The sequence below is a fragment of the Rhamphochromis longiceps genome, linkage group LG12 (assembly GCF_057381845.1).
Source record: "Rhamphochromis longiceps isolate RC_006_pf linkage group LG12, R_longiceps_female_GT1.1, whole genome shotgun sequence".
In the NCBI taxonomy this organism is placed as follows: domain Eukaryota; kingdom Metazoa; phylum Chordata; class Actinopteri; order Cichliformes; family Cichlidae; genus Rhamphochromis; species Rhamphochromis longiceps.
This window is the reverse complement of record NC_140568.1, coordinates 8,388,513-8,411,138: the sequence shown is the minus strand read 5'-3', so window position 1 is coordinate 8,411,138 and position 22,626 is coordinate 8,388,513. Positions and strand designations below refer to the sequence as shown.

At 40.6% G+C, this 22,626-nt stretch overlaps 1 protein-coding gene and 1 non-coding gene across 2 annotated transcripts; both read right to left on the bottom strand.

The window, feature by feature from the left end:
- Positions 1 to 355: 355 nt before the first annotated feature.
- Positions 356 to 20,692, bottom strand: LOC146656830 (transient receptor potential cation channel subfamily M member 6-like). Its single transcript, XM_085424603.1, has 40 exons — positions 20,486 to 20,692; positions 19,645 to 19,724; positions 19,416 to 19,454; positions 18,602 to 18,791; positions 18,083 to 18,296; positions 17,701 to 17,825; positions 17,398 to 17,569; positions 17,128 to 17,302; positions 15,661 to 15,784; positions 15,507 to 15,579; positions 15,268 to 15,368; positions 14,499 to 14,633; positions 13,800 to 13,853; positions 13,356 to 13,490; positions 13,111 to 13,236; positions 12,695 to 12,963; positions 11,474 to 11,702; positions 10,149 to 10,301; positions 9,893 to 10,048; positions 9,638 to 9,766; positions 9,286 to 9,537; positions 8,993 to 9,167; positions 8,017 to 8,131; positions 7,742 to 7,938; positions 7,509 to 7,641; positions 5,880 to 6,318; positions 4,912 to 5,569; positions 4,513 to 4,604; positions 4,240 to 4,342; positions 3,947 to 3,993; positions 3,765 to 3,829; positions 3,643 to 3,668; positions 3,476 to 3,526; positions 3,268 to 3,333; positions 2,862 to 3,160; positions 2,657 to 2,739; positions 2,375 to 2,580; positions 2,228 to 2,279; positions 1,997 to 2,109; positions 356 to 1,316 (listed from the first exon to the last, which is right to left on the bottom strand). Exons 1-40 carry the CDS (start codon positions 20,501 to 20,503, stop codon positions 1,222 to 1,224), a joined length of 5,964 nt encoding a protein of 1,987 aa, XP_085280729.1. The 5' UTR covers positions 20,504 to 20,692; the 3' UTR covers positions 356 to 1,221.
- On the bottom strand, positions 10,759 to 10,841 carry trnal-cag (transfer RNA leucine (anticodon CAG)). The gene has a single exon. It is a non-coding gene; the product is annotated as a tRNA-Leu (tRNA).
- Positions 20,693 to 22,626: the final 1,934 nt, after the last annotated feature.

The following is a 22,626-nucleotide window of genomic DNA, read 5'->3' as shown; positions in this document are numbered from 1 at the left end:
GAACACAATCCAAACCTTCTTCTCCCTTTCCTGAGAAAAAGCTGTGTGCGCGTGAATGTGTGCGTGTGAGGAAGAAAACGAGATGTGAGATGACGTTCTGCTCTACCAATGCTTTGTAAACTTTCTTGATGCATTACACATTTGTGCAATTGGAGTAGTGTTGAAAATTTGTTAATTTATTGTTTAGAATGTCTTTGCATCCCAGCAAGAGCAAATAAAACAAAATGTAGCAATCTGTAACCAAAACCTAAAAGGTACTTAGGCTACAGAACCTCTTTTACACAGGACTAACAAAACAACAACAACAAGGACAAAAACAGAAAAAATACAAAAAAAAAGAGACATTTGTTTGTTTTCAAAGTGCCATAGCTAGTGAGGAGTGGAAGGATTGGCAGAGTGGGGCGTAGATGCTTTACGGTGTGAGTTTACTTGAGAAACCAATCAAAAAAGGGGAACTCTGAGGAAAAACCTGTATGTGATTACGCTGATGAACCGTTTTTACATTTTATGCTTTTTCATTTGGTGAGGACTCTGCTTGACTCTGAACTCTGACTCTGCCATAAATCCACGAGCTCTACTGTCCAACGCTTCATTTTCAGACGAGAACGAAAGAGTGACTGTGTGTGTAAAAGCATGCATCTGCAATAAAGTGAGTCACGCCCATAAACGATGGATCAGACTGGGTCGAAGTTCAGAGCCATGCAGGGGCCTTAGTGAGTTCTCCTTTGAGATGTATATACAATGTGAAGGTCTGAAGTGATTTTTTTTTGTTAAATTCTATATTTTATCGCTTTTGTAGACATTTTGTTGTGGGAAGAAAAAAAATAAAAAGAAATTTTATGGGTGAGATTCTGCTTCATTTTTCTAACTCACATACAAATCATAATATTATATATCAGATTAATCCATAATGTCTCCTGAGAAAATACAGCTATTAGTTATATACTGAACTAAAAATAGTACAAAAACTGCATTTTATTTTACAGTTTTTTCTATCACGAATTATCACATACAGTTAAATAACAAGTTATATTTTTATCTTTTTATATAAAGTTTTCTGATTACCGCTTTTCCTTCATTAACCCTGAAAATCTATAAACATCCTTAGTGCAAAATCTTTGGTATTATCAAGGATCTTTTGTGAAGAGGCAGAACTTGTGTTTACGAAAGACACCTATAAAAGTTCCCATGCTTTCTTTTCCCTACTTCCTGAGTCAAAGGTCACTTCCTGGTTTCATCGTCTTCTTGCTCTTCTGTCCCCGACGTTGGCTCCGCATCAGTGCTGTTCTCGCAGCTGTCCGGATGGTTTCTTAAATCTGAACAACAGAAACATCAGTCAGCGACATGTCGCTCCAATAACACAGTCATTACCACAAGAAAGAGAATACTGACAGGCCTGGGAGGAAATCCACGCATCCAGCATAAATAATTTGGTTTGATTTGTTGGTGAAATCTTGGAGAGGACACAAGAAGAGGAAGAGGAAACACAACGTACCTTTGAAATATCAAAACAACTGTGTCTGAGTGTTTGCGTGTTTGTTTGCTGGGCTTGTTTGTTTGTGAGCACAGTTTCTTTCCGCGCAGTTATCCTCTAGATGCCGGTATCATGTCTACCCAGAGACGTTAATTAATAGCTAATCAAAGCTAATGTCTCAGCAGCACATCGCCAGCACAAAGACATGATTAATACATAATCAAAGGCCGCTCAGCACAAAGACGGGCCCTCCCTCATGCCTCAAACACTACTGTTGTTATAGAAATAAACGAACACTCGCAGCTTAATTAGCTGGCTGTTCGTGTGTGCCGTCTTTATTTGAAGTTGCTGGGGATTTCTCTCTGAGCCAAGCTGGCCTCCTGAGTGACGACACCGAGGTGACATACAAAGGCATGTATGCACACATGTGCAAAAACAGGTACATACAATGAAATGCTAATCCACATGTCACACACTGGATCAGAAAAAAAAACAGTAGACAAGGTTTTGTATGTTTCTGACCTTTTAGACCTAGTCTGTGGCACCAGGCGCTGCAAGAGTGTTTCTGCAGGAAACCATTGATGCCAGCGTCTCCAAGATTATCAGGTCCAAAAAGCATCTCACCCCTGCTAACACTGCAACAGAGTCAGTCAGAGTGCAGACTTTCATCAGTACATATGGGATAAAATGTGAATTTCTAAAATCAGAGAATATAAATATCACTTATACGCATAGCAGAAATGGTTACTGCACCTCTGGTCCTCTGCCATAATGACTGTCGGATCAGTCAGCTCCTCTCCCACTCCTGTCAAAAGGAATAAGGGAACAGATTTAAAAAAAAAAGACTCAACATCTCACATGTGCAACTACAAACATGCAAAGTAAAGTAAAAGTATCTGCCTTGTATGTCGAGCACCAGCAGCTCTCTGCGTGAGTACTCGTAGGTCCAGTGGGAAAAGGCTAGAAGCATTTCTTCCAGTGAACAGCAGGGGGTGATCTCTTCTCCCGTGTTGTTGTTGTATTTCATGAAGTCACCAGACATATTCCTTTCAATCGTCAGCCACTGACCATTAGAATGCCAGAGGACCAGTGATACGTCAAGAAATCTGGTGGATAGAAGGGGCAGTTATTAAATGCACGGACACACCTAACACACACACATAGGAAAGATAAAATAGTGACCTTGGTGAGTGGTGCAAATCATCAGGTTTGACTTGGTTAAACACTTGCATCATCTTCTGGGCCGCTCTCTGCTGCTGTATCTCCTTCACAAACAAAAATTGATCATAGTGTTAGAAGTACTTGAAACTCAATTCAAAACTGTGAAAAGTAAAAGATTTGCTAACCAGCAAATGTAGACGAATCCTTGATTACGTGAAAGATTTACCCTTAAACAAAGCTGCAGTGCTGTGCTACCATGGAAGTACTTCTTACAGACACGAACCACCTCTGGTCTGAAACCTTTCACCACGTATACCAGCCCGGGTCTGAGCACATCCTGTTCTGCCCATGTACAGAGAACCCGGCGGCCCTGCCGGAGGCCCCCATCCAAAGAGCCTTCTTCGCTCAAGAGGGGCTGCAGGATTGCAGACAGGCCTCGTGATGACCAGGAAGAGACTGAGCTGGATTCAGGGTCAGCATCAGAGGCTACTTCCTCCAGAGAGTAAACGCTCACCTCTTCACCTCCTACAGAGAATGTTCAAAAACTTGATTAAGTGCACAGAAATGGATTTTGGGGGTAAAACAACAGTAATGAAAAAATAAATAAATCCTAAATCAAACAAGCAAGTTACCCATGATTGAGACAGGAGTGAAAGGGATGGTCTGAGCCAGTCTCATCAAATTGTTTCTCTCCACAGCTGTTAACACACAGGCACGATACAGGCAAAACTACAGATGAGCTAATGTACGAGAAATCACAAAAACAATAGATGCACAATAGATGATCCTTTCAGGATCTATTATTTAATTTAGATAATTTTCTGCAGATCGTGTAAATACCTGAGTAGTGTGGATACAAACTGTCAGTGGACTGGAATGAGGAGTTCTTGGCTGCAGCAGGTAAGATTACAGGGCATTAAAAAACAAAACAAATACATCTCACTATAACAGACACTACATGACCACATGTTACAGAAAATGTATTCAATCTGTACGTCCAGAAATACCTTCAGCTGAAATGCCACTCTGTATTCTGCAACAGGCATCAAGAAAACATTGTTACGTTTAAGTAAAAAGTTTCGATAAATTCAGGGTAAATCTGGAAGGCTAAAAAAGAAAGGAGACTTACGAAGACCTGCGACTCATGGACCTGGCCCAGCTGTTCCAAGCTGAGTGCGTGGGGCTCCATACATCCTACCAGTAATCAAAGCAAGAACACTGACATATTTTACACTAATTATTTTAGCATTACTATCGCTAATGTTACCACAAATTACAAAATATTGTTACCACACTTTACCACATCTTTACCTGATGCGAAAAGACCTGTTTCTGCAGCAAATCCAGTTGTTCAAAATCTGAAAAAATATTGATATTAACAGTTTTTAAGTAAAACATAAGAAACTTCAAGTGGTTGATAATTTAAACATCGCACATACACATATCAAACTTTGTTTCTTTTAATATGAAAAAACAACCCTTGTCGTTCTTCTCGTTCTACTGTACATACATACAGAGGAAGCAGAGTGATGCATACTAGCAGATGCTCTCTGAAAGCTCTGGGTACAAATACAACATGTACTCTATCTAAATGCAGGTCTTACTGAGCTGACTGAGGCTGGTTGAAGCCGACCGACTTGTAGGTTCTCCTATCAACCTCCGGCGCCTTCCCCAGCTGACATCAGACAACTGGGAATGCATGGCTCTCTATTTTCCAAAACAAATAAAGAGATGGAAAAGCTTCTCTGTAAAGAACCACCAAACGAAAATGAAAAACCCATTCACAAAGATAGCAGGGATTTAGTTTTATGACTTTGTGCCATGTTTTGCACCTGACTGATCCTCTGCTATGAGGAGCACAACTTTTTTCATATTACCAAATCTAGATTGCTCTCTCGTATCTTCACGGTCTTTTTGTTTTTGCCTTTGCTGTCCAAGACCTGAGTAAAGTCAGATGATTTGGACCACTCTGCAGAAACACAGACGTACATTATCTGTTATTGTGTGTAAATGCATGATAAAAAAAATAGACAAGGTACACACAGATTTTCAAAATTTCCTTTTGATCATTTTCATCAGGGGCAAGATACAGAGAAAATGACTGCTTATGACCTGAATGACCCTTAAAGTTCTTTTATGACATTGTTGGTTCTGACTTGCAAAATTGTTAAGATTTGCATGTGCTACATATCACAAAGCTCTTCATGCAAACTAATTGCTTTAAACCATCAGCGTCCAAAGATTAACTTGATTTTCAAACCCATGCGTTATCATACCTTGGCTCCTGCTGCATCTTAGTGATGTATTGTTCTTTAAACCCCTCCTACCAAGCAAACTCTCATTGTTCATTGATTCATTGAGAGAAGGAAAGGATCCCCTGGTTGGGCTGAGGGGTGCTCCAGCGAAAGTCATATTCTCCATGCTGGATGACAAAGATCTGCAGTAGCCATACGGACGGTCCCTCGACAAACATGCCCACCTTGGGGATTTTATGGGTTTTCTCCACTGGTTGGAATTTCTGGACCGAGAAGTTGGCTGACTATCATCACAAGAAAAGGCAGGATTTGTCAAACCCTCTGAGATGTCTTCTGGGTCGAACAGAAAAGCACTGCTGGAGGCTCGGTGCACGTCTATGTTAGGTGGTTCTTCCTGTGTCTTTTCCTCCTCTTTCTCTTCTCCTTCTTCCTCTACTTCATCCTCCTCTTCCATGGATGTTTCTTCCTGACTGGTAAACAAATATGGCTCACAAGTCCAGAATTTAAAATGGAGTGACTCCAAGCCTCTGGGAGAAAGAGGAGACCCACACTGGGATGGTTCACAGGACTCACAGGGTGTCTGATCTCTGACCGAAGAAAATCCTCCACTGTTAAAGTGGGAGAGGGACGCACAAGACCCTGGGTCAGAAGCTCCCTGCTGATTCTCACATGGATGATCCTATGGGAAAAAAATAAGTGATTATCAAAGTATTTTAAATTCTTTAAGTCAGTGGTTATTTACTTTTAATGTCATAAAGCTGTGAAGAGATTACATCACATTAAAATAAGGACTTTATGGATACTTTATGGATCTCTTTTAGCTTGTCTCCCCCTAAAGGCCATGTTCAGGTTTGCAACAACTACCTCTCCTTTCAAAGAGTCTAACATGACAAACGTTTAAGGATCAAAACATTGTATTTAGTGTGAGGGAGTAGTGCATTCTCTTTCCTTCTTGTGAAACAACATTACTAGAAGACAACAGTAAGCACCTCTCTTGCCCTTTCTTCTGGTTCTTCTGTGTGTCCATATCTTCCTCCCCTGCTTCCCCTAACTCCTACATGGCACTCCTGTGATTCCCGTCTATTTCCTGCTAAGGTGTAGCCCTTTAGCAATGAAGGCGGGGTACTTTTATACGGCTTGGCCACCAATCGTTGTATATTAGCCGCATCACCGTCTGCTCCACTTCTGTGTGGAAGGGTCCAGCTGTGAGGGATGGCGTGCTGGGATGCTGTAATGAGCCGACACTGAGCCAGGCGTGTCTCCTCCTGATGTAGGTTGTTGGATGCAGAAAGAAGAGTGAGGGTGTCCACAGCCAGAGCAGAGAGGTCCTGGAGATGACCGAGCTGAGAGTCTAAGTCTGACAGGCTATCCTGAATGAAGTTGACCTTCTCTGAAACCTCCCCCACCATCATGCACATCTCTTCTGTTCTGATGGAACAAATATGAGCAAAAATGGTGAATGACGTTTTTACGATTTATTTACTGACGTTAAATGCTTTTTGTACACTAAACACAGCCACATGTTCAGCTGTAAATTCACAAAAAGCAAAGGAAGCCTGTGTTAGTAGGATCACAATACAAGCACAAGCTATATATAAGCTGGTATGTGAGACAAAGTAAATAAACATTTAAGAATCTACCTACTTACTTGTTTGTAAGAAGGAGCATTGGAGGCACATTAAAAAAGTACTTTGAAACACGGAGATTAAAGTTATCGTTTCAAGTCAAACAACTGCTACGGCTGCTAAACCCTCTACATAATGTCTTGTGTAGATGAGTTAGTGAAATCATACTTCAGAGTTGGTTTTAGTAACAAGGAAATTATTTATTTTTAAATACATAAACACGGTGTGGTGATAAGCACAGAAATGCAGTTTTAACACAGAAAGCTGCATCTGGTCAGAAGGAAAAACCAGATTTTAACCCCCGATTTATGCAAAAATGAAACAGCTGGCAATGACAGATGCAAGAAAATCAATGGTTACACCCTTGTGCAGTAAAGAGGGTTTATGTTGTATCACAAGACATGATATGAAAACTGATCAAGGTATTTCAGTAACTCTTCTACACAAGGCAATTTGCAATGTTTGCAATGGGTACAGCAGCCATCGCAGTTGTTTGACTTAAAATGACGACTTTAATCTCCACATATTCTCAAAATAATAATAAGTTTAATCTCAAAAGTTTGGCTTTATTGTGAAAATGAACAATAATCTTTTATCTTAATGCGCCTCTAATACTTCATTTAAATCTAGTTACATGAGTTAACTGCTTTCATCTTGGCACAGTATGTATACCTCATTATTTATTATACTTATCAAACTTATCAATATTAAACTTAACAATGTGATGACAGACAGAGCGATTGTTCGTGTTATAGAAGAAATAATCTATTGGCTCTTGCATCGGACACAAAAGGAACTCTACATCAAAGCAATGATCCTGTGCATGGCTCCCAAACAAGACAAATTTACAAGGCTACAAAGTTTCCAGCCATAGTGATATGGCAGGTTGGAGAGCGAGACACAGATCCAGCAGAAACACACAAGCGCTGGTAGCTCATCTTAAATAATCGAACAAAACAAAAGAAATGAGAAGCCCCTTGTTTGCAGTCCTACCTCTCAGCTGTGACTTTGATCCTGTTCTTTTGACTGCTGAGCGGGCATTCACTCTTCTCGTGAAAATAGGCCTGCACACATCTCTCCTCAAACTCATGCAGCTTCTTGCGATCCTCGTGGCCCAGATAGAGCTCTAGTAAAAACAAGTGAGATGGAAGAAGTGACAAGTGTAGAGATAGCTGCTAAACTATCACCATTTTCTTCCTTTCCAGAAAATATGCTGTGGTACTTACTAAGTCCAGAGGCTCTCTCTTCCCGCTCAGCGTCGCCACTAAATTTCTTGTAAATAGCTCTCAAACCCAGGTCCATGTGACTGAGGAGGTTTAGGGGCGGTGGCAGCCACGGTCTCACTTGATAGGTCATAATGTAGCGGTACCGGTTGTACTTCCACAGCTTGTTGGATGTTGATGCCATGTCAAAGTAGACGTTGCTGTTAACAAGAGTTTGGTTTATTGAAGGGTAGCCCCTCAAACAATTACTATAAACTAAGATTTTTCAATATGCTTACTTGAAAAATGCGATGAGGATGTTGACCATGATGATATACTGGACAAACATATACACAGCCTGGAGAAATGGTGCAAGAAAGGATGCAGGAGGACATGAATCATCTTCCTGACATGCTGTTGACACACAAAAATACGCAGATCTTACACACAGTGCAATAGTTTTTTGTTTGTTTTTTTATTCTTATTCATCATACAAAAACTGTCAGAGACTTGGTATGAATCTCCTTCTGCATCATGAATGCTAAATTAGAACCAGATTCATATAAAACTCTACAGGGACAAGAAAAGGGCACAGAGTCTTCCAACATATGGTACAGCCGACACAGAGCTCAGATTTTAACATCACTCAGTTGGTCTGAGACATCAGAAGCAACCGAGATTGCCTAAATCCACGCTGGAGCAGAGTACATTAAAAAAATCTTAAAGTAAGAGAATTGGCACTGTTTACAGGGTAAAGTGTGACAGACCTTGCACTGATTTGTTTGCTGCTCTTCTTATAGAAGACACAGACATAGCTCTTTGGAAGTGTCCAAACTTTATTTTTTGAACAATCTAAGTTACACCTTCAACTAAAAGCAGCAAAAGGACCTACATGTACTGTAACTCCCTTAGTCATTTATACCAATTACATTTTAAGTGATTTTGTTATTTGCAGCATATTTTTTATGCACGAAGAATCAGCCCCTGTAATAAGTGAAGTTGTCTAAATTCTGAAACAAAGAACTCCTTTCAGCTGCAGTCAATAACAAGCACTGCAATACAAAGGTGAGTCAAGCAAAGCTCAACTTGTGAGGTAAGACTGTTTGAATGACCTTAATTCAAGTGGAATAGGATAAGTGACGAATTAGCCTTGCAGCAATCTTCGAGTCAGTATTTCCAAGAACTCAGGGCAATGCAAAAATCATAAAGGTTAAATTCTACTGCTTAAAAAAAACCCTTTGGTTAATAAGTATCTAGTGTTATTGGGCCACTAACGGTCTATCTCTGATGCATAGACCTCTCCATAGATCATCCAGTAGGGCTGGAAGACTATGTCTCGAGCCAGGCTCCATGATGGCTCCTCGTCTGGTGACAGGACAGCCTTCCTGGATACTCCGTAGGTCAGCAGCACTATTGCCATCATCACCACAATGTAAAACATGTTTCTGGTCTGGGCACAGAGAGAGTGAGAGGTTACTAAAAAATAAATAAATAAATAAATAAATAACACACACACACACTTCTCAACTTTTTATGTTTCCAGTGAGTGCTGTGCAGTCTGTACACACCATCTTAGTGATCATGGTAAGGTAAGGGCCAGCATGCTGATTAACGGCCAGCAGATCCATCACCCTGATAAACCAGAAGATTATGTCCAGGCAGTATGTGAGGCGCCCTGCTGTCCGGTAGGGATCAGAGTGCCAACGCATTGCCAGTCCGGCCACGAAAAGCAGGATGGCGATGAAATCTGATATGTTCCAGTATTCTGAGAACCAAATCTTCAGCTTCTGGCTCAGTTTTGTTGCCTCAGACATTAATATCTAATTACAAAAGATAGAAACTTACATTACTACTGACTTGTGATTTTATATTCTCCTGTAACACTTTTTAATATATTCTGCTAAGAACTGAACCTCTGACCTCTCTGGTTTTCTCTGCTGCAGTTGACAAGATGTATGCTATAACCAGCCACTCCTGAACACTGGGTTGATCCTCCATCTTCACCAGGACAACATAGGAGAATAACATCAGAAAGGCCAAGTAGGACATCTACAGTTGAATCAGAGAAAAGACATTCAGACAGAAGGATGAGAACAATGTATAATAATCATTTGCATGATGCACTTTGAGAAAGAGAAATGTTTTATCGTGTGTTAACTAACATAAAAAACCTACCGTGTGAAACCAAAACTTGACAACAGGAGCTGTGTAGAAATCATAGAGTGTTGTGATCCAGGAAACACAGCGCACAGTTATAGAGGACATGGTTTCTGACACAGGACCAACACGTTTGTCTTGGAAAGAGAGTCCTTGCTCTGCATCACGACTACCCTGCATGGGTAGAGTAAACCATACAAGTGAGGTGAAATACTATGAAATACTGTAAAATATTAGCCAGTTGAAATTTGAAAGTACTGCACTCCTACTGTACCATGTGATCAGAGCCCTTGGTGCCTGGTGCTGGCTTGACTGAGTCGAGTCCAAACAGCATTGCCTCGTGTGTCTGTGGTACGTGACACATTTCAGCTTTGCTTTTAAACTCCAGAAGTAGGATGGCAGGAGGCAAAAGAAGGCTCAAAATGATCTAAAAAAAAAAAAAAAAAAAAAAGGAGAGCGTGTCTGACTACTTAAACATCCTCCAACAAAACATACTGCTTTGCAAAATATGAAAAAAATAAAACAACACTTGAGGTAAAAACACAATCGTTTAGCACAACCAGGCTTTAATGGGGGTGATGAAAGCAGCTGGTGATGTGTGAACCAAAAGAAAACAGCAAATAATGGCTGAAGCGCTCCCTAGCTACACTCTACATGACAGGAAGATGTAACAATGAATGAAAATTACCGATGTGGTTTTGGAGTGGAAAAACATGGCTTTAAGTTTGACCCTAGATATCAAATCCCAGACAGAACTTCATTATGTGACAAAATGCTAATTCAAAATCGACAACAGTTAACTGCAGCACCCTACCTCATTTATTGCTAATATGTTTAATCCAGAATACTTTAACAATCCCTAAGGAAATTATGCAAACAGACAATGTCAGAAGTGGGATTCAAACCCACACCTCCAGGGGAGACTGCGACCTGAACGCAGCGCCTTAGACCGCGCGGCCATCCTGACTTCCTGATTAATGGATTCTAAATTAGAATCTGGGACCTGATGAAGGTCAACAGGACTGAAACATTGCAATAAATATATTAGAAATAATGGCAAGCTTTTGCAGAGACAGTCACATTTAATTGCTTTTGTGGAATCTTACAACAATACTGTGCAGGCTCCTGTCAAGTTAACAGGTTAAGTTACTTTTTTGTTAAACTTAAGTGTTAAGCAGTTGTGCTATAAGCACTACTTAATTTCGAATAGTTTTGTGCTTACATTTGACTTGTGCTGTGTCATTATATACAATGCTGTGTCAGCACTATGACATTATAATACTGCTGCTGCTACCAGCTTGTAGCAAGAGATTCAAACTTTGAATTAGCTAGTCAGTCTTCAATGATAGCAGGTAATAGGAAAAGAAAGATGGAACATGCCCTTCATGGACTAAAAATGCTGCATCCTGTGAGCTGCAATTGCTGATAAGACATATTCACTATTTTTTTCTATAATTCTGCTGAAATATTTTTGTATAATTTTGAAGCTATATCGCCCACCCCTACCCTGTACCCTTCTATCTTTATTTTTCTTTTTGCAGTGATGCAATTAAATGACACTGAAATATGAATTTTATCTGGTTTATCTGCAAGGTTTACCTTCAAGAATGAGTTTTTTCTCATGTTAAGTGGACCGGTCCAGAGATCAGTGAGGAGAGTCTGGGTGCAGGAGTGTGAGACGAATGGTCTGTGACATGAGGAGACAGCCATCTGCAGACAGGTGAAGTGGCTCCATGCCTCCATCTCATAAGTCAACAGCTTCATGGCCATCTGCTCGTTCTGACGAAACGCACAATCTAACACATCCACCGCCAGCTTACCAAACTCACTGACACACAAAGACAGAAGAGATATGTGCATGTCAACTCTGTGATAATTATAAAAATATGAAAGAACAAAAAAAAAATTGCACCCATATCTTCACATATACAAAGTAACATGAAGTCCCGAGGGGAAAAAAAGTGTATTGCATGGTAACGGTGCTTCACAGCTATAAAAGGTTTAGAGGTTTCTTGCATTTCAAATCTTCCAAGAACATTTCAATGAGACTCCAGTCTGGATATTGCCTAGGCTGTTCCATTCAAGGTCAGCTTCAAATTAAACTAAAGTTTCAGACACACCTTATCCTTAATATATCCTTCATAGCTGAATCAATGACTGCAAGCTGCCCAGTTGCTGTGAGACCGAGGCAGTCCCCAAAGCATAACCTTTCCACCACGCTTCAAAGACCGCAAGAAATTCTTCTCCTAAAAATAACTCCATCTTTGATTTGTATGTCCAGAGCACATTATGTCAAACATGTTGCTTCTGTCTCTGTGTTCACTGGGAAACTGTAGTTCTGCCTAATGTTCTTCTTAGACAGCACCTTAAATGCAGGTCAAATATGTTAAAATCTATCCGACTGTAGACGCAGGCACTTTGACACCAGAGTTACCTGCAGTCACTGTGATGACATTTTGAGTTGTTGGAGATTTATTTTTGCATCATGCAGTATACCCTTGAATTTGCTTGGGCAGTCAGTCCTGGATAAATTAGCATTCATTTAAAATTGGTGCCACTGTCTTATACTCGAGTGATTTATTTCAACTAAGTTGGAGACATTTTAAATCCCTTGCTAGACTCACAACACAGGCTTAGAGAGCTACTTAAATCTTAACACGATGACATCACATATTTCAGCAAAAGAGACAAAACCAGAGCTTAGATGGGAATTCAAAAGGTATTCCATTATGTGCCACTTTTTCAGAGTGTATCACTGCTATTAATAAGCAATGGATCACTGCTTGTTTAAAATAAGTCATACAGTTAATTGACACTCACAGTGAATACGTCTTGAATCGTTCTATAATGTTATCATCCAGGCTGCTTTGACGTGCTTCAAAGGCCATGGAGCGGTAAAGCTTGCAGGCCACCGTTGCACGTGCCAGCGCTTCTTCTCCATGTTGCCACAGGAACAGTGCCATTTGCTGCCTTTGCTGAAGGACTGCCCACACAAACAAGTCGTTGAAGTTGAAAGGAACCAGCAGTGGAGCATCATCAAGGCCTGGACTAGACACATCCCCACTGGTACTGGGTGACACATCTTGCTCCTAGAAGAAAAAGTTAGATGTATGAAAAAAATAAGGGACAAGGAAATGAAAAAACAATAGATGGGAATGTGAGATTTTTTGTCATAAAACAGATAGAAAAATTAGAAACTGTTAATCTAAATCTTAAAAAAATAACTCTAAACCAACCTTGCGTTTGTAAGGCTGGGCGGTCCTAAAGAAATGCAGGTCCTGGAGGCTCCTGTTCCTTGTAGAGCTTGGCATCAGTCCATGTCTGAGTTTAGAAAAGGTGGCTGAACTGTCTCGTCTACCATTCTACAGGCATCAAAACAGGCATTTGTATGAAAACTGTAAAAGTCATTAAACCAAAGGATTTTTAAATGGCTTTTATCAGGGTGCAGCGGGCAAAGAAAAAGAATACAATCATTGCTCACTTTTTCGTGCAATCGGCTGTACGCAGCTCTGAATTGTTTGCGTGTGTAGGTGCTGCGGTATGCTCCTCCTATGAGATATTCTATCACCAAGCCCATGTCAATGATCGAAAGACGATAACCTGCAGGAAGGGATGTCTCCCCACAAACACATACAAACACGATAAATAAACATATACTGTGCACATGTAAATGTGGCTGCTTTTCTGTGTATTTATAACACAGAAAAGGTGAGGGACCACCCAGGTTGCTGTCAGTGCACAGTTCCAAAGCTGGCATTTGCAATTCTATGGAGGAACATTAGTGCACATGGGAAACTTGCACATCTGTAAAGGCCTCTTTAATGCTGAACAGGTCTTGGAGCAACATATGCTGACAATGCTTTTTTTCGGGAGGGAAAGGGAAGCTAGATTTGCACCTACAGCTACTCTCAATATCAAAACTCACCTGTTTTGCATCTTCAACGAGGTGGTGCAAGAAGCGGGCTGTTGGCCCTTGTGCCTGCAGGGAGGATTTTGTATAATTATATAAAAAAAGAAAATGACAGTTAAGAGAAAATGCAAAGCGCAAAATCAAAGCAAACCAAATTTACTAGTTACTTTTAACAGCTGCATAATGCACATGCAATCACAGCTCCACAAATATCAAATTGTTTCTTTAAGGAACTACTTATCCCAGCGTTATGAATAAGTGAAAAGGCTTTTATACACAAATATAAAGACAACATAGAGAAAGCTGAGGGTGAATGTATGGCAAAGAGCTCTGTGATTTTAGAAGCATCCTAAACCAACTACTGGGAAAATATTTTGGATGCAACTGACCATAAAACACAAGAGATCCTGGTGCAAAAACACTTACAGTGACTGAGATTTGGATCAAAGCAGCTTTGGGAATTGTGAGAGAAATTCAAGAGAAACAAACATAAAGGGATTTTGTATGTTTGCACAGCAAAGTGAAAGCCAAACGCAAGAGGAAATACCCCAAGATAATCAAAAGTACTCCAGTGAGTAAATGTTATTTTCTGAAAAATATATTTCACAGAATTAATTGTACTGTTCTCCTTGATTAATAAAATGATGAATAACAAATAAGAAAAAGTAAGTGTCTTAAATATTTAAAGCAGATATATTAAGATATTATAGTAACCATGTTGTAGAGCTCTTCAAGGCGATCGACTGTGAGGAAGCGGCTCATAGTCATGCCGTTATCAATCAGCGTTTTGACAAAACTGACACGGTCCATCACCAGAGCATCCAGCATGGCTTGCTCCAAGGAGCCCACCTACACAAGTAAAAAATAATTTACATATCTCCTTTTTTGCTTTAATGGAAAACAATTGCACTACAGTTTTGCATTAATGACTCCTGTCAATAGAAAATTGTACTTAGTAGTCAGTATAATCTTTTAATAATATAAGTTTACATATGGTAGTGATAGGATGTGCGATCCTTAATAGTCTGCAAAGGCTTTGTGTGCATTCCAGAGTGCTCTGGCATTCACACCCACATCCTGGGAGCATGGGAAAGGTCGTACCTTCTTTTATTTTTTTACGGTAGGATAAAAGTAGCTATGTCAGTTTTAGTCTAAGTGCCTTTTTTACATATAGATGAACTGTTGGATTTCCAGACCAGCAGGTTTAGGGAAGTCATTTATGGGGTCACACTCTGACACACACACGCACACACACATACACCTCCATATTCCAATGTAAGGAACAAACACCCACTGATATATAAATAAAGACCAGGGCAGTCTCAGAGCTGCGAGTCCCTGAGCCCTCACTCTCGTGCGAGAGCTCAGAGCTGCCCTTGCTAAGCAACAAGTAAAACTGTGTGTTTCTCCTCTCTGATTCTCAGCTGAAAAAGTGTTTTAGAATATATCTCTTAACAACTCCCTTTGTTTTTGACTTTCTCACCTGCCAATGCTGTCCATATACAAGGACGTCTTTCTGTGCAATGTCAGCCCTGTCCCACGCCAGAGTCATACTCAGCTGCTCTGATGGACTGGCCTTTGTGCCTGTTTTTGATTCAGAGCAACAAAACATATAACATAACTCAGATTTTCTGACTTACTAAGAGAAACGCTCCAGTCCCACGTTAATGAATCAAAGTCACTTGAGAGAAAATGTTTGATAATTAAGAAGGAAACAAGTACCCTTGAGAGTAGCGGTCAAAATGGCAGCATCTGGTGCCATCTGGTCATCTGACTCTGAGTCAAAGATGGTTATCTGTTGTTCAAAGAAACGCTGATTTAGTAGTCAGTGTCCTCAGTCACAACACACACATGCCTCAGAGGCTGCTTTACTCACAGACTGTCTATGATCCATACACTGCAGCAGGAGAGTATAGAGGTCAGTGGCTTCAGTCCTCTCCATTCCAAACACATCTCCAATCGTGGTGAGGAAGTTCTCTTTAATGTCAGCTTCCAACGGTCTGAAAACAAACAAACAAACATAAAAACACAATCAGTGTACATTTGGGCCGGCTCGACCCTTTCCGTGTGGAATTGCATGTTCTCCCTGCATGGTGCTCTGGCTTCCTCCTACAGTCCAAAGCTTGTTAGGTCATCCACCTAAATTGGCAGTAGGTGTGAATGTGATCGCAAATTGTTGTCTGTCTCTCTGTGCTAGGCCTGCAATATGCTGTTCAACGTGTACCCCCAGGCAACACAATGTTAGCGCTTTTGCTTCACAACAAGAAGGTCCTGAGAAGGTCGCAGAAGGTGGAGTCATGTTCTCACCATGGTTGCGCAGGTTCTCCGGCTTCCTCCCATAGGCTAAAGACATGCAATTAGTGGAGTTGTGTCAATTGGTGATTCTAAATTTCGCACAGGTGTGAATATGAGGGCAAATGGTTGCCTGTTCCTCTATGTTAGTCCTGCATCAGACTGGCGACCTGTCCAGGGTGTACCCCACCTCTCGCCCTATGATAGCTAGGCTTCCGCTCCCCATGAGACTGAATTGGCGAAAGGATAAGTACATGTATGGAAGGATAATGTACATTTGAAACAATTTAATATTTGTAATCCTGTGTCTTTTTGGTAAATGTTAAATGAGTCAAAATAAGAGTCTAACAAACTAATTTATGGGCTTACCAGAGCAGCCTTTTGCTTTTTTGCACTAAGAGGACACTGCTGTCTAGTTTCTACTTTCTATCTCATTTTACAATCAATTAATTGCATCATCATCTTCAAGTTTTTATATACACCTATTGGGTAACCCTTCCTAAAATATAAACGTCACTCAAATGTAGTTAGCAGGACAGGATCATATTAGTAACTGTGTGTTTGGGTTCATCTGAGATGAGGAAAAAACAAAGAATGTGGCTGGGGTCTAACTGCCTTTTCAAATAGTTGGCATATGCGGCTCGGCAGTGGTGTGAGGTATCTGCTAATTGGAAGGTCAGTGGTTCAATCCCTGACTCCCCTAGCCTTCACACTGAAGTATCCTTGAGCAAGATACTGAACTCTGCGATCCATCTACTGGAGTGTGAATGAGGCTTGTTGTAAGGAAAGTACTTTGGAGTGCTCAAATTGAGTAAAAAAGTGCTAAATCTGTTTACAGTTATTCACTCTAATGATATAACGGTAAAGGGGAGATTCTCCCTTTGCCCATTTTTCTCTTTTTCACCTTAAAATATGCCCCAATACTCATGAAGAAGGTGTTATAACTTGCACTTTGCCGTAAGTATAAATTATGCTTGCTTATTAAACCAGCTGGCTCAAAAAGACCCTGCTATGCATCCACTACAGGCCTATACCAGCCTACGTACTATACCTGTCAACAGCAGTCTGCTTGTGTAAGAAGGCGAGTAGGTCAGCAGCCCTGCCTGATCCCTCAAACACAAACACTGGCACAGGGGGCACAGTGCTGACGTAGTCCAACACTGTAGACACCACAGAAGGACCTCCCTCCACCACCACACACACCACAGGCACTCCTTGGTTCAGTCCTGCAAAAAAGAGAAGAGATGATGTTAAGACTTCAGTCAAATCTGTGTGCTTCCTATTTTGTTTCTTTTGTTAGTTTTTGCGCAAAAACACCCACGGGGATGTATCTTCTGTAGTTGTATGTGCTTCTCCAGCTTCCTCCTGAGGCCTTGCTGACAGCCATGCTTGCCCAGCGTTCCATCATCCACCAACAGGAAGTGGGAGTGGAAACCATTGAGACAGGCTCTCTTGCTCAAAGGGTTTCCCAGAGGCTGGTAAGGCCTGAAAACCTGAAGCGATGTTGAATCAGTGTCAGTCAAAGACAAAGAAAAGCAGCGCAGTGGGATATGGTACTCTGCATATATCAAAAAAATGTGGTGAGGAATGAAGTAACGTGCAAAAACACAGTTTCAGTACTGACATCTCTGCCTATAAGGTCCATGTTGTTGTCAATCACTCCCCAGGGTGTGATGCCAACTGTGTTTCTCTTCCTCAGGTCATGGCTTCCAAAGGATTTAACTGCATCACCTACATATTTAGACACACCTGGAGGGCATGCAAATAGTAGCTGAATGCACAGCAAATACACAATAAGAACAAAAGCACTAAAATCCAAGGGGTACTTTTACAACAGCACGCCATACAGAAATGAAACCTAACAGAAACTAACCAAAACTGAACCTTCTTGAAACAGAACACAGATCAACGTAGTTTTTTTTTCAGATGTAAGTAATGAGATTGCTGCCAGTCACTAACTGGAGATAGGCAGAAAATAATACTCCACAAAAAATTGTAAAACTTACCTGTATTAATGCCATCGGTGAAAATCCATGCCCCTGTGCTGAGGGCAGCAGTGATCAGCCCTTTGCTAAAGGCCTGGTTGACTTTAGGTGGCAAGGTAAAATTTTCGGAGCCTCCGTGGACACTCAGCAGTAGCTTGGGTCTTTCCATCTGCCATTCCCTCAACATCAGCTGGAGTAATGCTTCTGGCTTGGAGTCGACAGCAACACGAACATACTGGAAAAACATGAAAGTGTTTCCAACTGAGAAGCTCTTTGTACTTTTCTGAGGTGCTGCTGAGCCGATTGTTTTGTCACTACATTAGATAGCATCTCTGCTTTCATGCATCGCGACCAAGCCTGCTTACATCATAGCAAAGAAAACTTTACGCAACCATCAAAATCTAGGTCTTATTAACAGAGTGCAAGCATTTGCTTCTATATTTGAAGCAGTCTCTTGAGCGTGTGTACATTTACCATTTTACTTTTGAAAAAATGTTCCTTTGGCCTAGAGACACGCACAGAGCTGGTAAACTCACAGACCTTGGCTCGACAGACACGTGTGGCAGTATCTTCAAAGTCTACGGTGCCATAGGCATTTGTGGGACTGGCCCTGGTGTGGCGCTCCATGGACCACTCCTCTTCCACATCCTGTCCAGGACCAGGACAGAGGGACAATGGAGGAAGGGAGTCTTGCCAAGAGTGTTCCCCTATCAGGTGGCCGCAGCAACATCTAGCAAATAGAACGACATTGCATAGATGCATAGGAAGAAGCATCGTAAGGTAATTTTTTAGAATGATTAACTTCAATCATACTTTTACAACACTTTAGCATAATGTTGTTGATTTTAAATAAATTAAATTAAGTAGCTATTTCTGATAGTCTGCTTTTAGATAATAGGGAAGAGCCCAAAAAACAGTAACAAAATTATCAGTGACACTTAACTACATGTTAGCTCCTCAAAATAGAGGCAGGGTTGTTAATAAGCAATAATAATATGCAGGCGCATGACAAGCCCTAAAAGATGAAAGAAATCCACCTGGACTTTTTAAACCAGCCTTCAGTGATTCTTCCATTTATTTTCTAAATCCCACACTTCCTCTCCACCTCCCTTTGCCCTTGAGTACACATTTCTATGTCTGGCTGTTGTTATCATTTAACAGACCATGAAAATCACACATTTCCTGCCATTTCCCCATAACGGTGCAGTGCAAATGTAGGAGAAAAAGGGCAGAAAAGGACATGATGAAATGCTGAAAGAATGAGGGTGGAGAAAACAATACAGAAGTATGTAGTAAGAAAATAAGAAAGAGTTTGGTAGGACAGCATCTTCAGCACAATATTCATCAGTGATACCTTATCAAATTTTGGCAAACGTGGCATACTGGAATACATCTGAAAGAGACAGGAAGCGTTATCAAAATATCCACATGGCTGCTATTCCTGGAAGTAAGGGCTACATGCCAAATAGTTCTGCTCTCAGAAAAATGTTATTTCAAATAGCTGCTGTTAATGTTATACTACAATCTGTGTGTTTCTTCTCAGAATCATAAAAGCTAATCAGTGCAATCAGATCCCAGTTTACCTGTGCTGATCCCAAGAGGAAGGGATGAACTTCACACACTCTCTCCTGAAGAAGGTTTCCTCAATCCAACACTTTCTGGACTAAAAAAAGAAAAGCAGAAAATATTTACTTACAGCACACAGATACTGGAGCTGTTAAGCACTATATTGTCTTCTTTATTGACTCGTATTCTAGGAAGTGGAAGCACATTAGTCCTGAAATAAAAAGCGCGTTTATCAGTGACCTTCTCAGTGAAGCTCATTTTAGTGTCGATCACATGCTGAGCAAACAGTGTAGTAAGTGTAGATCCCTCCCCATCACAGAAAGCTGAAATGCAAACACCAAAACCCTGAGCTGCAGCACTCAGCCCCTCGTTCCCCTTCACAGTAATCTTTCCTTCATGTTTCCCAGGAATATTTAACAATGGCCTCACTGCAGGGAGAGAACTGCTTTCAGGAAACATGAGCACATACACAGACCTATACATCCTCTTCCTCTGATTAGTCTACACGGTTAGCGAAGTAAACAGTTACAACTGTTACAGTTTTATATGCACTAAATAAAACCGCCCATTGTGCAGCAGCAGGACCAACAGTTTAACACGTTGTATGCACAATGAACACCCGTGTTATGTTACTACACTAGTTCATTAAAAGTTTATTACTATTAACCGTTTTATCTAACTTAAAATCACCGCTAAGCGCTGCTAATATCACTGTTAGCAAACCGGTAACAGAGAAATATTGCTCAAATTTCTCATGAGTTCAAGTTCACATTTCGTAAAAAGTACACTTGTTGGAAATAAGCTGACCTACTTAGTACATATATATATATTTATATATAATATTAGCATATATCTTACCATGACTGCAAACTTCATTTATAAACATGTTCGAGGCTAGCAAAGACACTCCGCTTCATCATTACTCTCCCGACAAGGACTGAGCGCCCTTTAATCAGTCGCTGGTCCAAAGGGCAGGTTTCCAGGAAGCCTTGGGGAGTTCATGGCCTCCTCCCTCCAGCTCGGTTAGGAGTTTTTCACCTCCTTAAGTTGTCAAGGAGGTGAAAACTTAAGGAGTGGAGACACCCTTATTGGTTGAGGCAATAAGGGTTTCTCCCCCTCTTTCTCATGAAGGAATGTGGTGACTGGTGAAAGTGGACACTGGTGAGTCAAAAATCTTACTAAAGTGTCGTCAGCTCTGGCTCAAGCAAAGTTTCACACAGCGCAGTGAGGCTCAAAACACCTGCAGTGGCAGTAAAATAAACAGGGTTGTACACTTGGGCAGGACAGAAGAGCAAGTTTTCCATTGCAATAATAATATTAATATTAATAATAACAATAATAATATATGGCAGATGTCTGTCAGATAGATAAATCTTGAGCTACCCCTCTAATATTTATATTTAGCTAGGAAATTTAGAAATGGGTGCAGGTTCAGTTTTGTTGAAACGTCCAAACACACAAAGTCAAACTCTCTTAGGCAAACTTTCTTGTAATTTCTTCAAGTAGTCTTCAGAAAGAGTTCTTCAGGGTTCTTGAAGCACATTCAAAGTTGGTCTTTAGGTGTTTCTGCCTTTTGATCTGTTCTCTATCACCAGGATCCCACACTGCTTCAGTATTGTTGAGGTCTGGGGTCTAAGGAGGCCAATCCACGAAAGATAGTGTTCCAGTGTGGGTTTCTTTTCAGGTATATTTATACCGTACTGACATGTGTTTGAGATTATCATCATGCAAGAATAAACCCACTGCCAATCAGATGCTTTCCAAATGGTGATATGTGGTGAATCAAAATCTGTTGTGCTTTCATACTTGCATTAGTTTTGACAACCTCCACAACACCATTGGCTAAACTGCAGCTCAAAACATGACACAGCCTCGGTCATGTTTTACACCTCTCTCCTGCCCTCCTCTTTGCATTCTCATGGCAATTTCTACGGAAAATTTCAAATTTTGATTTTTCACTCCATTGGACAAAGGATGTAGAAAAAGGAGCAGCAAGACATAAGAAGACCATGAAAAAGATCCATGGACTTAGTGAAGGAGCACGTGCAGGGTTGGTGTGACAGAAGAGGATGCTCTTGATGGGGTCAGATAGAAGCAGATGTTTCACTGTGGTGGCCTCTTGAGGGAGCAGTCAACTGAAGATTCATCACTGCATCAGAGCCATTGCAGCTGATTTTCAGCTCAGTTCTTGTAATTGTGAATACATCAGCCTATGGCTGCACAATTATCCGATGCCCAGTCCACTGTTTTAAATTTAAAACCAAAGTGCTTTATAATGCAGCATCTGACCACCTGCCTGGATACGCCAACCACAGCTGTTCCCTGCACAACTGATGTTTACCAAACAGAAATGGTATGCAAAGAGAGCTGAGGATCAGCTGAATGTTAACACAAAAACCTTAACAGATGTGAAAGCATTTTTATTTTTTTTTTTGTTACAGTGCAATAAAAAAATTTTTGTCACTCTTTGAATAATCGTGACAAATAATCATGATTATCATTTTGGCCACAATACTTCAGACCTAATAAAATGTGAATACATGTGGTATGAATGTGTTACAGATGGATCTCCGCTTCCTGTCAAGTATGTGGTGTAGAGGGTGGTCAGCATTATCGTTGATAAAACCATAAATAAAACCAAACAATTAAAAGAAAAGTCACAAATATATATTTTTATTGTCAATGAATACAAAGGCATGTAACAACCAGCTCTAACTGGCAATCAGATGTGTACAAAATGTACAACCAACAATTCAGTCACACAATTTAAAAAGTGCAACCCTACACAACTGGACCAAATTTGTTCTGAAAGGCAACTATTATCTGCAGACCAAGCATACATCTTTAATTATATCTCTAATTAGTTAGACACATATTTATATAATCCTACTCAACTGTAGGTTTGCAAAGTAAGGACTCAGCATTGAACATGGGAGATCAGTCACTGCTGTTATCAGGCTGTCTAAATGCTGGTCACACAAATCTGCTGGATCTATAAA